Genomic DNA, 14951 nt, shown 5'->3' with positions numbered 1-14951 from the left:
GAGGAAAGTTTACTGGTGAAGAGTTGCCAGCTGAAGGGGGTGGGCTGCTCATTCCAGACAGAGAGCAGAGCCTGGCACAGACTAGAGGCAGGAAGTAGGGCAGTAGTACGGTAACATGGGGGAGACTCAAAAAAAGTTCTCGGTGGCTGAAGCATGGAATGAGAGGCAGGGCACAGATAAGGTTGGGGAGGCAGGCAGGGTCCAGATCATGAAGAAGTTGAAACCAGTGAAGGGTTTTAAGCAGGGAAACAACAAGCTCAGAATTATCCTTTAACTAAATCCCTCAAGGGCTATGTGAAGCATGGGCTTAGAGTCACACAGCCAAAGGTTCAACTCCTGATTCTATCTAGGGTTTATTAACTGTGAACTTTGGCAAGATACAAAACCTTCTAAGGGGCCCCTGGGTGGCTCAGTCGGTTAAGCGGCTGACTTCAACTCAGGTCATGATCTCAGGGTCCTGGGATCGAGCTCATGGGGGAGTCTGCTGCTCCCTCTCCCTCTGCCCCTCCCACCGCTTATGCTCATGTTCTCTCTCTCAAATAAATAAATAAAATCTTAAAAAAAAATAAAACTTTCTAAGCTTCAGTCTTGTCAACTGTAAAATGGGAGATAAATGAGGTAATGAATGTGAAGCACTGGAATGCAGTAAATGGTCAATAAAGGGTAGCTCTTATCACTGTTAATATTATAAGCCTAGAAGTTCAGGGAGACCTATAAGGGAGCCTAGATGAGGCATACTGAGGCCCTGAATAGTGATGAAAAAAACAGGACAATTTGAAACGTATGCAGGAAACAGAAATGATAAAATCTGATGATCACCTGGCTATAGAGGTGGGCGTCCGGGAGGAGGAGGAGCTGTCAGTGAGCTGTAGGTCTAGGTTAGGGGACTAAAGGGCTGGTGGCTGGTGGTGCCCCTGACAAAGAAAGCACAGGAGGCAGAACAAGCCTGGGACTCTGACTCACACTGAGAAGGAGGTGTGCATTCAGAAGCAGATAGCCCGCAGGTAAAGGATGATCTGCAGTCTGGAGTGCAGGGGTGGCTTGGAGTTTAAAAAGTGGGTGTCACAAGTATCTCACAGCATGAGAAGGAAAGAGATCACCCATAGAGGGCATATTCAGTCAGAAGGGCAAAGAGTTAGGCCAGACCCTCGGAATACCCACAATGAAGAGTCAAGAAGACAAAGAAAAAGCCCCCGAAAAAAGAAAAGAACCACAAAGGACAAGAAGAGCCAGAATGGCTCAGTATAATGGAAACTAAAGGAACAGGAATTGGTGGAGGGAGTCATCAGTGGTGCCCCATGTAGTCGAGAAGTCCAGTAAGCTCCAAACATGTCCTCAGAATTTAGCAGAAACTGTTGCTGATTTTAGACCAACAGGCAATTTTACTAGGTCAAGGAGATCCAACTGCTGGGCTAAGGTATTAATGGGAGTGAGGAAGTGGAAAGAGTCCACTGGTAAAAGGGACAGAGAGGAATTTAGTACTGGTAAAGGAGGAATGTAGGGTCAAAGGCTAGGTCCAAAATTATTTTTAGGATGGTGTACCCTGAGCATTTTGTGAGAAGGAAGATGTGGATGACAAAGAATGAGGATGCAGGAGACAGAATCACTGACAGAGCAAGGTCCTGGAGGAATTAAAAAGGAATTTTAAGTATCTACTATGTGTCAGGTATCATGCTAGGCCCCGAGGACAGTGGTCCACAAACTATCAGAGCAGACTGTGAAATGAACACCAGTCTGGAGCGCACCCCTCCAGAGGAGCTCAGAAGGGGCCCTGACTGTGGGTTTCCTGAACTCAAGCTTGTGCCTGCTCACCTTTCTACTCTCCCTGTCCAACCCAGTGTCTGGCACCCACCTGCCAGGCATCCAGTAGTATTCCTGGTATGAAAGAATACGTATACTGGTCAGAAACTTTATTTCTGGGCAGAAATTTTACAAAGAAGTATGAAAATACATTCTAAGATAAAGGGAATCAGGGCATTAAAATACAATGAAATATTAATTAAAATGTAGCACACATGCTCAAAAACATGCATTTAAAGGCAGCTGAAGGTTAAGAGAATGCGGAGAATGGAGCACAGGGTTCAATCATGTGGAAAAGGCCTGAAGTGGTTCAGGAACTCTCTATGGCAAAATGTATCCCCTAATCTGCAAGCTTATGCTTAAAATTCATTTAACCATCTAAGAAAGGACAAAATTTTTCATCTCAAAATTGTAGATAAAGGATTAAAAAGGAAATGTGTGTGAAATGATACATCGGCTAAAACCCATTTACTGGCTAAGTGACACAGCCCAGGTCCTATAACATCTGAGAAAGCAGACCATGTGGCATGAGACCCCAAGACCCTTTCAAATCTCTTGCTCAAAGGTTCTAAAGCAGTGCTTCTTAACCTTCTGGGGATCACATACTCCTGTGGGAACCTAATGAAAGCTATGAATTCTACCCAGCCGCCCCTAAAATAAATATAGACACAGGCATACAAAATCCCGTAAATCATGAGAAACCCCTGACTGTAGACCTTCTTCCTAGTGGGAAATTAGCTGAGGTGCAGCTGTTTACAACCAAGATCCTTTGTCTTCCTTAAAATTAATGGAGCCAGGTATCAGAGAGACCCTGTAAGACCTACACGGGCTAGCTTGCTGCATGTCCACCTGTGTGTCCTTCTGAACTAAGTCTCCTTATCTCTGAACTCCACAGTGCCAAGCACAGTGCCCTGAATACAGTAAGTACCCACCTAATTTGTGAATTAAGTTGACAGGATCAAAATGGTTTGGATGCACGGTTCTAGAGTTTTCAGACCTTTGGTGCTTCCCGAGGTCAAATGCAAATCCGCCCTTTCAAAGATAAGCCCAAATGCACAGCAACCACCATGGGCTTACTCTTACAGAATCTGTCAACTTTCCAGAATTGATTTCTATTTAATTAGAAGGGTCTAGCTCACCCCAGACAAGAAGCTATTCCTCAGTTCTGAAGCAGAAGTTGATGACACGCCCCTTCCCCCCAAAACACACTGTATCTGCTTTTAGTAGAAATCCCTTACATTTATATAACTCTTTATACTTAGATTTCTCCAATCCTTCTTACTTTCATTCAGTAGTCATCTGGGAGATGGGCAATATATGTACTACTCCATTTTATTTATTTTTTTATTTTTAAAATTTTTTAAAAAAGATTTTATTTATTCATTTGACAGAGAGAGAGACAGCCAGCGAGAGAGGGAACACAAGCAGGGGGAGTGGGAGAGGAAGAAGCAGGCTCCCAGCGGAGGAGCCTGATGTGGGGCTCGATCCCAGAATGCCAGGACCACGCCCTGAGCTGAAGGCAGACGCTTAATGACTGAGCCACCCAGGTGCCCCAACTACTCCATTTTAAACATAAGTAAAAAGCATCTAATATTTAAGTGATCACAGGGAGGGCTTTCTACATAGCCCAGAACCATAGCCCAGAACCAAGGCCCCCAAGTCACATTTTAATAAATATGCTAGTGCTTCTGTCACCCTTATAACAGGGTGAGAGGGGCCTCTTTAAATTGACAGAGTGAAACAGTTGTGACATTTAATAAATTGTTCAGTGATAACATCTAAGTAGTACCTGTCATTTAAGAAACCAAAAGCCATGCCAATGTAAGCAATTTTATATACAATGATTAAATAGCTTTGTTTTTTCACTATTTAGTCATAATCAAATTGACCTATTATTTCTGACTTTTAAAAATAGCAGAACCCACTGTACTTAGTAGGGGGGAAAGTCCATACTTACCTACTGCACAATGTAAAATCTAGAGAAAAAAGGGGGAAAAAAGAATTAGTAAAGATCAATAATAATATATAGTTCCTACAGACTAACTTTTCAGTATTAGACTTGAAAAACACACATTCCATTTTTAAACTTGGCTATTTAACAAAATGTACATTCTTATTTATTTTTGTTTGTTTCTTCCCTTTTACTTTCCGTATCTGTGGGAGATTTCCTAAGGAATAAATCTTACCCAGTAGTGTACCAGTTATCAAGGATTTCGTTCATAATACATATACTGAAAGAGCAGTAGGTGTCCATCTCCCATGTCGCATATTCTACAGGACAGAACTGTCACAGACTACAGAACACAGGGTCAGAAGAGCCTTTGTTGGCTCTTCTTACCCGGCAGGCCCTTCAATGCAGACATTCATTCAACCTACAAAGCTCCACAGTGAGACTCCATCTTGTCTCATTTGGTGACCTCATTACAGGCATGTTCCCAGTCCAATCTGTGACCCTAGATCTCGTCATCCCCAGGCCCACACTGCAAACTGCCTTTGGACATCTCCATCTAGGCGTACCAGCAGCAGCTCAAACACGGCAGCCTCCTCAAGAAACCCCCCCTTTCCTTCCTTCATACCTGCTATGCCTCTTGATCATCAATCTCCCAAGTCCAACTGCTTTTTCCTTCCCCTCCCCGACAAGTCCTACTGGTTTCCAAGTCCTGCCAATACTTCTGGTATGGGTCTTCCCTGTTTTTATTTCCAGTGCTTTGGGTGAGACTGTTATCTACTTTCCATCTCAGTGGCCATCCAAGTGGCCAATTAGGTTATTCATTCATCCTGAATATGGCATTGCTTTAACGCTGGTGGTGGTTGTGGTAAACATGTAATCTAAGGAGCCGGGTTCAAGATGGTGGTGTAGCAAGATCCTGAACTCACCTCCTCTGTGGACACAACAAATCTATAACCAACTGTGGAATAATTATTTCTGAAAGGGACCTGAAAATTCAATGAACAGAGCCTTCACAACAAAGAGTAAAAGGATAGCAGCAGTAACACAGATTTGCTAGGCAATAAACGCCAGCTATGGTGTGTCACAATTGGGAGGGACATCAAAAGTACGGACTTTTTCCAGAGGATCAAAGGTACCTGAGTTCTGTATCTGGTACCCAAATCCTTAGATCCTGCACAAGAGAGACGATGATAAGCCCCCAAAACACTAGGCTCTGAAAATCAATAGGGATCACCTTTCGGAAGACTATAAAGCTGCAGGGAACAGAAAACCTGCTCTTAAAGGGCCCACACACACTCACTCAACCCAGAAACCAGTGCAAAACACCAACTTGAATAGTACATAGACCATAGGTAAAGGAGAATCATTTGTTAACCTTAAAAGTGTCTGCCCGAAGAGGCAGGAAACAGCAGGGGCTCTCTCTGGAAACTGACACTGGTGGGAGCAATTTTTGTGATTCAAGTCTACCTTACTAATGTGGGTGCTGGCCAGCACCATCCTGGAATTCCTTTAACTTTCTAGTAACAATGGGAACACCCAGCAGAGTGCCCTGCCCACAGACACCCTGCAGCAGTTGTGGACACCTGTAGCCCTACCAAGGGTTAGCGCAGCCAACCAACCACAGCCTCAGGCCCTGCCACAACAGGAGGGCACACACAGCCCACGAAGGTGACACCCCTTGAGCGCCTGGTTCCGGTGATTGGGAGATTGTATTTCTGGGCCAAATAGTACCATGTCCTATGTAAGGCCACTCATTCAAGACTGGGAGAAACATACATAGAAACATACAAAGAAACAAACACAAAGAGTTAGGCAAAATGACGAGACAGAGTAATAAGTTCCAAAGAAAAGAACATGACAAAATCTCAGAAAAAGAACTAAATGAAACACAGAGAAGCAATCAACCTGATAAAAAGTTCAAAGAAATTATCATACAGATGCTCAGTGATCTCAGTAGAAATCTGGTTGAACACAATGAGAACTTAAACAAAGATACAGAAAATATAAGAAAGTAAAGAACAGAAGTTTGAAAAAATAGCAGCTGGATGAAGTAGAAGAATGCATCAGGAAGCTGGAAGACAAAGCAATGGAATTTGCCCAGACAGAACAGCAAAATGAAAATAAAAAATTAAGATGAGTGAAACAGATAAAGGGATAAAGAGGTTCAAACTTCCAGTTATAAAATGAATGAAGTCATGGAGATAAGAAGTATAGCATAGGGGCGCCTGGGTGGCGCAGTCGTTAAGCGTCTGCCTTTGGCTCAGGGTGTGATCCCGGCGTTCCGGGATCGAGTCCCACATCGGGCTCCTCCGCTATGAGCCTGCTTCTTCCCCTCCCACTCCCCCTGCTTGTGTTCCCTCTCTGCTGGCTGTCCCTGTCAAATAAATAAATAAAAAATCTTAAAAAAACAAAAAGAAGCACAGCATAGAGAAAATAGTCAATGACACTGTAATAATGTTGTATGGCATAATCAATGACAAAGCAGGCAAGAAGACACAATAGGGAAAAGTCTCTTCAAAACTGGTGCTGGGAAAACTGGACAGCTACATACAAACAATGAGACAGGACCACGTTCTTACACCAGACACAAAAATAAACTCAAAATGGGTTAAAGACCTAAATGTGAGACCTGAAGCCATAAAACTAGAAGAAAACATAGGCAGTAATCTTTTTGACATCTGTGGTAGAAACATTTTTCTAGATGTGTCTTCTTTGGCAAGGGAAGCAAAAGCAAAATTAAAACTATTGAGAATACACTAAAATAAAAAACTTTTGCCCAGCAAAGGAAACCATCAACAAAACAAAAAGACAACACACTAAATAAGAGAAGATATTTGCAAATGATGTATCCAATAAGGGGTTAATACACAAAATATATAAAGACCTTATACGTCTTAACATCAAATAACCAAATAATCCAATTAAAAAAATGGGCAGAGGACAAGAACAGACATTTTTTTCCAGAAAAGACATACAGATGGCCAAAAGACACATGAAAAGATGTTCAACGTCACTAATCATCAGGGAAATACAAATCAAAACCTGTGAGATATCACCTCACACTTGTCAGAATGGCTAGAATCAAAAAGACAAAAAATACAAGTATAGGCAAGGATGTCAAGAAAAAAGAACACTTGTACACTGTTGCTGTGAATGCAAGCTGGTGCAGCAACTGTGGAACACAGTATGGAGGTTCCTCAAAAAGTTAAAAATAGAACTACCATACTGCTGGTATTTACCCAAAGAATATGAAAACACTAATTGGAGAACATATATATACCATGTGTTTATTGCAGTACTATTTACAATGGCCAAGATATGGAAGCAACCTAAGTGTCCATCGACTGACGAATGGATACAGAAGATATGTTATATATACACAGTGGAATATTACCCAGCCATAAAAAAGAATGACATCTTGCATTTGCAACAACATTGATGGATTCAGAGAGTATTATGCTGAGCGAAATAAGTCAGTCAGAGAAAGACAAATACCATATGATTTTACTTGTATGTGGAATTTAAGAAATAAAACAAAACAAAGAAAAAAAAAGAGACAAAAACAAAAAAAAGACTCTTAACTATACAGAACAGGAAGGCTGCCGGGGTGGGGGGGAATGGGTATAATAGGTGAAGGGGATTAAGAGTACAATTATGATGAGCACTGACTGAATGAATAGAATTGCTGAAGCATTATATTGCCCACTTGAAATTAACATAAAACTATATGTTAATAATAGCTGAATAAAGCTACTTTATATATTAAAAAAAAAATAAGAAAGGAAAAAACTGAAGCCCAAAGGCATCTCCCTAGTTGGCAAAAAGAAGAAAGAAAGAAAAAAAGAAAGAAAGAAAGAAAGAAAGAAAGAAAGAAAGAAAGAAAGAAAGTTGTATGCTGACAGATGGTAACAGACTCACTGAGGTGAGCACTGCATAATATATACAATTGTTGAATAACTATGTACCTGAAATTAATAGGATACTGTGTATCAACTATACTTCAATAGTAAAAATTAAAAGATAAAAAGGTGATGTAACTGATGAATGTTATGAAGCTGTGGAAGGTTTGGGGCACAAAGGAATCAAGGGCAGAAGAATAGCAAAGGAGGTCCAGCAGTAATTTAAGTGTAGTGTGGTAACAGCCTGCCCAGTATGAGAAATGGGAACATAGGAAAGAAAGAATGTAGCTGATAATCACTCAGATAAAGAATTGGTGGGACTTCGTAATGGGAGTAGAAGGGGAAAAAAACTCCCCAAACTTCAATCTGAATCAGGGAATTACAGTGCATTGGTTCCCAGACAACTTAATCTCAAGCGCTAAGAAAATATCCACAATTTTAAAAGGTGAGGGAGTTGATATACTTGTTTATTTTGTCAAGTGCCCATTTTTAACTAAATACAAGATACTACCATAATCATTTTTTTAAAAAATGTATTTATTTGAGAGGGAGAGAGGGAAGGTAAGGGAGGGAGGGGCAGATGGAGAGGGAGAGAGAGAATTCCAAACAGACTCCCTGCTGAGCGTGGAGCCCAACACAGGGCTCGATCCCATGCCCCTGAGATCATGACCTGAGCCGAAATCAAGAGTCATATGCTTAACTGACTAAGCCACCCAGGCGCCCCCACATCACTTTTTAAGGAGCAAAAAATTAAGAAGGATATAACCTGAAAACAAACAGTCTTCTGAAAAAGGAGAAGATAAGAAACTAATTAGAATTCTAATTTTAGAAACGGTTCTGAGAATGTGAATTTAAGAAAAAAAAAATTAGCAGATATGTCTCTATGTTCTGGCACTTTATCTGGCTACTTCTAAAATATCTTGTAATAATTAACACTTTTCTCAGTTTACACAGCACCTTTACAAATGTGGTTTAAAAAAAAAGGAAAAAATTAAGAAAAGTGAAGATACCTTAAGGGAACCTTAAAACAACATCAAGTGGGATAACATTCACATTGTAGGGCTCTCAAAAGGAGAAGAGAGAGAGAAAGGGCAAGAAAAATTATTTGAAGAAGTAATGGCTGAAAACTTCCCTAATCTGGGGAAGGAATTGAACATCCAGGTCCAGGAAGCCCAGAGTTTCAAATAAGATGAACCCAAATAGATCCACACCATGATACATTATAATTAAAATGGTAAGCGTTAAGGATTAAGAGAGAATCCTAAAAGCAACAAGAGAAAAACAACTTGTTATGTACAAGGGAAACTCTAGAAGGCTATATAAGCAGATTTTTCAGTAGAAATTTTACATGCCAGAAGAAAGTGGCACGACATATACAAAGTGCTGAAAGGAAAAAAACTTCCAACCCAAATTCTCTGCCTAGCAAAGTTATCATTCAGAACTTAAGGAGAGATTAAGAGTTTTCCAGGTAAGCAAAAGCTAAAGGTATTCATCACCATTAAACCAGCCCTATAATAAATATTAAAGGGATTTCTTTAGGGGTGCCTGGGTGGCTCAGATGGTTGAGCGGCTGCCTTTGGCTCAGGTCATGATCTCCAGGTCCTGATATCAATCCTCGTGTTGGGCTCCCAGCTCAGTGGGTAGTCTGTTTCTGCTGCCTCTCCCCCTGCTTGTGCTCTCTCTCTGTCTCGCTCTCTCAAATGAATAAATAAAATCTTTAAAAAAATAAAATAAAATAAAGGGACTTCTTTAAGTAGCAAGTAAACAGAGGAAAGTAAAAATCTCACTGGAAAAGGTAACTATATAGCAAAGGCAGTGATCAATCACTTATAAAGCAAGCATGAAGGTTAAAAGACAAAAGTAGTAAACTTAACTGAAATTACAATAATTAGTTAAGGGAAGCATAAAATAAAAGATATAAAAAGGAGTCATCAAAAATAAAAAAATGAGGGGAGAGTAAAAAGGTAAAGCTTTGAATTGTGTTTAAAATTAAGTTGTTATCAAGTTAAAACAGACTGCTATTTGCATAAAATATTTTGTGTGAACCTCACAGTAACCACAAGGAAAAAAACTTACAGTAAATACACAAAAGAAAATGAGAAAGGAATTAAACATAACACTAAAGAAAGCCAGCAAACCATAAGGGAAGAGAAAAAGAGAAGAAAGGAACAGAGAGGAACTACAAAAATAGCCAGAAAACAATTAACACAATGGCAATAAGTATACGCTTATTAAAAATTACTTTAAATGTAAATGGACTAAATTCACCAATCAAAAGACACACAGTGTCTGAATGGATAAAAAAATGAGACCCATCTATAGGCTGCCTATGAGACTCAGAAGTAAAAGACACACACAGAGTGAAAGGGAAGGGTCAGAAAAAGACATTTCATACAAATGGAAATGAAAAGAAAGCTGGAGTAACTATACTCCTATCAGATAAAATACTTTAAAACAAAGATTATAAGAGGGGTGTCTGGGTGGCTCAGTTGGTTAAGTGTCTGACTCTTGATCTCAACTCAGGTCTTGATCTCAGGGTCATGAGTTCAAGCCTCACACTAGGCTCATGCTAGGCATGGAGCCTACTTAAAAAAATAAATAAAAATAAATAAAACAAAGACTATAATAAAAGACAAAGAAGGGCATTACATAATGATATAGGGGTCAATCCAGCAAGAAGATATTACATTTATAAATATATATGCAACCAACACAGGAGCACCAAAATATATAAAGCAATTATTAACAGACCTAAAGGGAGAAATTGAAAGCAACAACAGTAATAGTAGGAGACTTTAATTCCCTACTTTCATCAACAGATAGATCATTCAGACAAAAAAATCAATAAGGAAACACTGGTCTTAAACACATTCCACCCAAAAGTAGCAGCATACACATTCTTCTCAATTGCACATCAAACACTCTCCAGGACAGACCACATGCTGGGCCATAAAGCAATCTCAATAAATTAAAAAAGAGTGAAATCATATTAAGCATATTTTCTGACCACAATGGTATGAAACTAAAAATTACAAGGAAAAAAACCAGGAAAACCCACAAAACATGGAGATTAAACAACATGCTACTGAGCAATCAATGGTTCATTGAAGATACCAAAGGAAAAATAAAAAAATACCTAGAGACAAATGGACACAAAATCTGACATACCAAAATCTATGGGATGCAGCAAAAGTGGTTCTAAGAGGGAAGTTCATAGCAATACAAGCCTACTTCAAGAAACAAAAACAAAAAACTGAAAATGTGAATAGATTGATAACGAGTAAGGGCACTGAAACAGTAATCAAGAACCTCCCAACAAACAAAAGTCCAGGACTAGATGGCTTCACTGGCAAATTCTACCAAACATTCAAAGATTTAATACCTTTCCTTTTCAAACTCTTCTGAAAAATAGAAGAGAAAGGAAAGCTTTCAAACATATTTTACAAGGCCAGCATCATCTATACCAAAACTAGACAAGGACACCACAAAAAAAGAAATTACAGGCCAATATCCTTCATAAACATAGATGTAAAATCTTCAACAAGTTTTAGCAAACTAAATCCAACAATACATTAAAAGGATCACACACCACGATCAAGTGGGATTTATTTCAGGGATGCAAGGATGGTTCGACATCTACAAATCAATATGATACATTACACCAACAGAATGAAAGATAAAAATCATATGATCAGGGGCGCCTGGGTGGCACAGCGGTTAAGCGTCTGCCTTCGTCTCAGGGCGTGATCCCGGCATTATGGGATCGAGCCCCACATCAGGCTCCTACACTAGGAGCCTGCTTCTTCCTCTCCCACTCCCCCTGCTTGTGTTCCCTCTCTCGCTGGCTGTCTCTATCTCCGTCGAATAAATAAATAAAATCTTTAAAAAAAAAATCATATGATCATCTCAATAGATGCAGAAAAAGCATTCAACAAAATTCAACATCAATTTATGATAAAAACTCTCAACAAAGTAGGCACAGAGGGAACATACCTCAACATAATAAAGGCCCTAAATGACAATTCTACAACTAACATTATACTCAGCAGTGAAAAGCTTTCAGGGAAAACACAAGAATGCTCATGCTTGCCACTTTTATTCAACATAGTATTGAAAATTCTAGCCACAGCAAATTAGGCAAGAGAAAGAAATGAAAGGCCTCCAAACTGATAAGGAAGAAGTAAAACAGTCACTATTTGCAGATGATATGATACTACAGATAGAAAATCCTAAAGAATCCACCAAAAAACTGTTAGAATAAATAAATGGATTCAGTAAAGTTGCAGGATACAAAGTCAATATAGAGAAAACTGTGGCATTCTATACAATAATGATGAAACATGAGAAAGAGAAATTAGGAAAATAATATCATTTACAAACGCACTAAAAAGAATAGAATACCATGGAATAAACTTAACCAAGAAGGTGAAGGACCTGTACACTGAAAACTACAAAACATGCATGAAAGAAATTAAAAAAAAAAAAAAAAAACAAATAAGTGAAAAGATATTCTATGCTCATGGTTTGGAAAAATTAGTATTGTTAAAATCTCCATACTACCCAAAGCAATGTACAAATTCAATGAAATAGCTATCAAAATTCTAGTGGCATACTTCATAGAACTAGAACAAATAACTTTAAAATATGTACAAAACAACAAAAGATCTTGAATAGCCAAAGCCATCTTAAGAACAGCAAAGCTGGAGGTATCACACTGCCTGATTTCAAACTAGACTACAAAGCTATAGTAATCAAAACAGTATGGTATGGGTAAAAAAACAAAACAAAACAAAAAAACCCACACACGGATCAATGGAACAAAATCAAGAGCCTAGAAATAAACCCACACATACATGAACAATTAATCTGTGCTAAAGGAGCCAAGAACATAATATAGATAAAGGACAGTCTCTTCAACAAATCATGCTGGGAAAACTGGACGGCCACATGCAAAAGATGAAACTAGACCACTATCTTACACCATACACAAAAATTAACTCAAAATGGATTAAGGACTTGAATTAAGACCTGAAACCATAAAATTATTAGAAGAAAGAGGTAGTAAGGTCCTGACATCAGTCTTAGCAACATCTTTATGGAGCTGACTTCGAAGGCAAGGGAAACAAAAGCAAAAATGAGCAGATGGGACTACATCAAACTAAAAAGCTTCTGTACAGCAAAGGAAACCATCATCAAAATGAAAAGGCAACCTACCATATGGGAAAAGACATTTGCAAACTATATATATGATAAGGAGTAAGGAGTTAACATCCAAAATATATGAAGAACTCATACAATTCAACAACAAAAACACCGAACAGCCCTATTAAAAAAGGGAAGAGGATCTGAACAGACACTTCCTCAAAGAAGACATACAGATGGCCAAGAAGCACATCACTAATCATCAGGGAAATACAAATCAAAACCACAATGAGATATCACTTAATGTTAGAACTTAACTGTTATGAAAAAAAAAAAAAAAGACAAGAAATAACAAGTGTTGGCAAGGATGTGGAGAAAAGGGAACCCTAGTACACTGCTGATGACGTTGTAAATTAGTGTAGCCACCATGGAAAACAGTGTGAAGATTCCTCAAAAATTAATAATAAATCTATCATTTGACCTAGCTATCTACTTCATATTTATCTGAAGAATATAAAATACTAATTTGAAAAGATGTATGCGCCCCCATGTTCACTGTAGCATTATTTACAATAGCCAAGATATAGAAACAACCTAAGGGACCATTAATAGCTGAAGGGATAAAGAAGATGTGGTATATTCATAAAATGGAATACCATTTAGCCATAAAAAAGACATCATGCCATCTGCTACAACGGATGGAGCATGAGGACATTATGCTCAACAAAATAAGTCATATGGAAAAAGACAAATACCATATGATTTCACTCATATGTAGAATCTAAAAAACAACAAAACAAGTGAACACAATGAAACAAAAACAAATTCACAGAGAACAGACCAGTGGTTACCAAAGGAGAAGGGAGTTATGGGGTGGGTGAAAGGGGTGAAGGGGGGACAATGTTATGGTGATGGCTGGGAACTAGACTAGACTTATGATCACTTTGTAGTGTATACAGATATCCAATTATAGAGCCATATGCCTGAAACTTATATAATAATAAAAAAGTAATCTGAAGAAATCTACAATATTATTTAATGACCAAAGCTTTTCTGGATGATAAGAACTATCAGTTATTGTACTACATTTTAGAATTTACATTTCTGTAGCAGTCATTCTATAGTTTGGTCCTAACAACAACCCTGCCAGATATATTTATCGATATCTTTACTTATAGATGAGAAAACCAAGGCTGAGAAAAGCTGCTCGAATTCCCCAAAGTAGTAAGTGATGTCCAGAATCAAGGCTCTGCTTCTACTCTATTGATTTTTTTGTAATATTATTTCACTGTTTATTAGTTACAAGGTAACTGCTGAAACCATAACTTGATAAGACTTGACTCATCTAAAATATGCCTGATAAGACTATGTGCTTGAAAATTATTAATTCTCTAAATTTTGGGGGGAGGGGGAGCGAAAGATGTTTGGATTAAAAAGAATCAAGCTTCACAAATTTTTTGGTAACTGATAAGAAAAGAATTACTATACTGCAAATCTTATCTTTTTCAAAAGAAAACGCTGCTAAGAATCTCAGATGTGTGCATATTAGAAGATAATCTGGACCTCCTGCTGTAAAGTTGAGGAAAATAAAAGATGTCTGTAGATTTAAATGAGGAACAAAAGACATGAATAAAGAGCATGCTGAGACAAGACAGATAACAGTACATAGACAGAAAACCTATCCATGTATGTGGTAAGATGTCCACCCAGGAGGCTGATTAACAATAGGATGTTACAGAATAGATCACACAGTTGATCCTTACACAACTATGGTATGAACTGCACGGGGCCACTTACCCTCAGATTTTTTTTTCAATAAATATATATATATATATATTTTTTAAAATTTATTTATTTTAGAGAGAAAACACGGGGGGGGGCGCAGAGGGAGAGGGGGTCTTAAGCAGACTCCATGCTGAGCCATGAGCCATGTGATCTCATGATCTGGAGATCACAACCTGAGCTGAAACCAAGAGCTGGACGCTTAACTGACTGTGCCACCTAGGAGCCCCAAATACATATCTCATATTGTGATTAACAAGTAAGATAGAGGTTGCCAAATGCCTAGAAGTGAAGGAAAGGTGGAGGAAAGATATGGAGAAGGCTGGGACAGCAGGGCTCTTACCTATTCCTGGCATTCATCACCACACCACCCACCT

At 38.7% G+C, this 14951-nt stretch overlaps 1 protein-coding gene across 3 annotated transcripts in view; it reads right to left on the bottom strand.

Annotated features, from left to right (window-relative positions):
* HACD2 (3-hydroxyacyl-CoA dehydratase 2) overlaps window positions 1-14951 on the bottom strand; it is a 111209-nt gene that overhangs the window by 79834 nt on the left and 16424 nt on the right. For all 3 annotated transcript variants that reach the window (XR_006782457.2, XM_045812745.2, XM_045812744.2), the window contains exon 3: window positions 3758-3776. Coding sequence is in view for 2 of the 3 variants with exons in the window: in XM_045812745.2 (XP_045668701.1) it covers window positions 3758-3776 (19 nt within the window). In the remaining variant the exon portion in view is untranslated. The remainder of the gene's footprint in view (window positions 1-3757; window positions 3777-14951) is intronic.

Source organism: Ursus americanus, chromosome 4 (assembly GCF_024610735.1).
Source record: "Ursus americanus isolate L20-20 chromosome 4, mUrsAme1.1.p, whole genome shotgun sequence".
In the NCBI taxonomy this organism is placed as follows: domain Eukaryota; kingdom Metazoa; phylum Chordata; class Mammalia; order Carnivora; family Ursidae; genus Ursus; species Ursus americanus.
The sequence above is the reverse complement of the archived record's forward strand: the minus strand, read 5'-3'. Positions and strand labels throughout refer to the sequence as shown.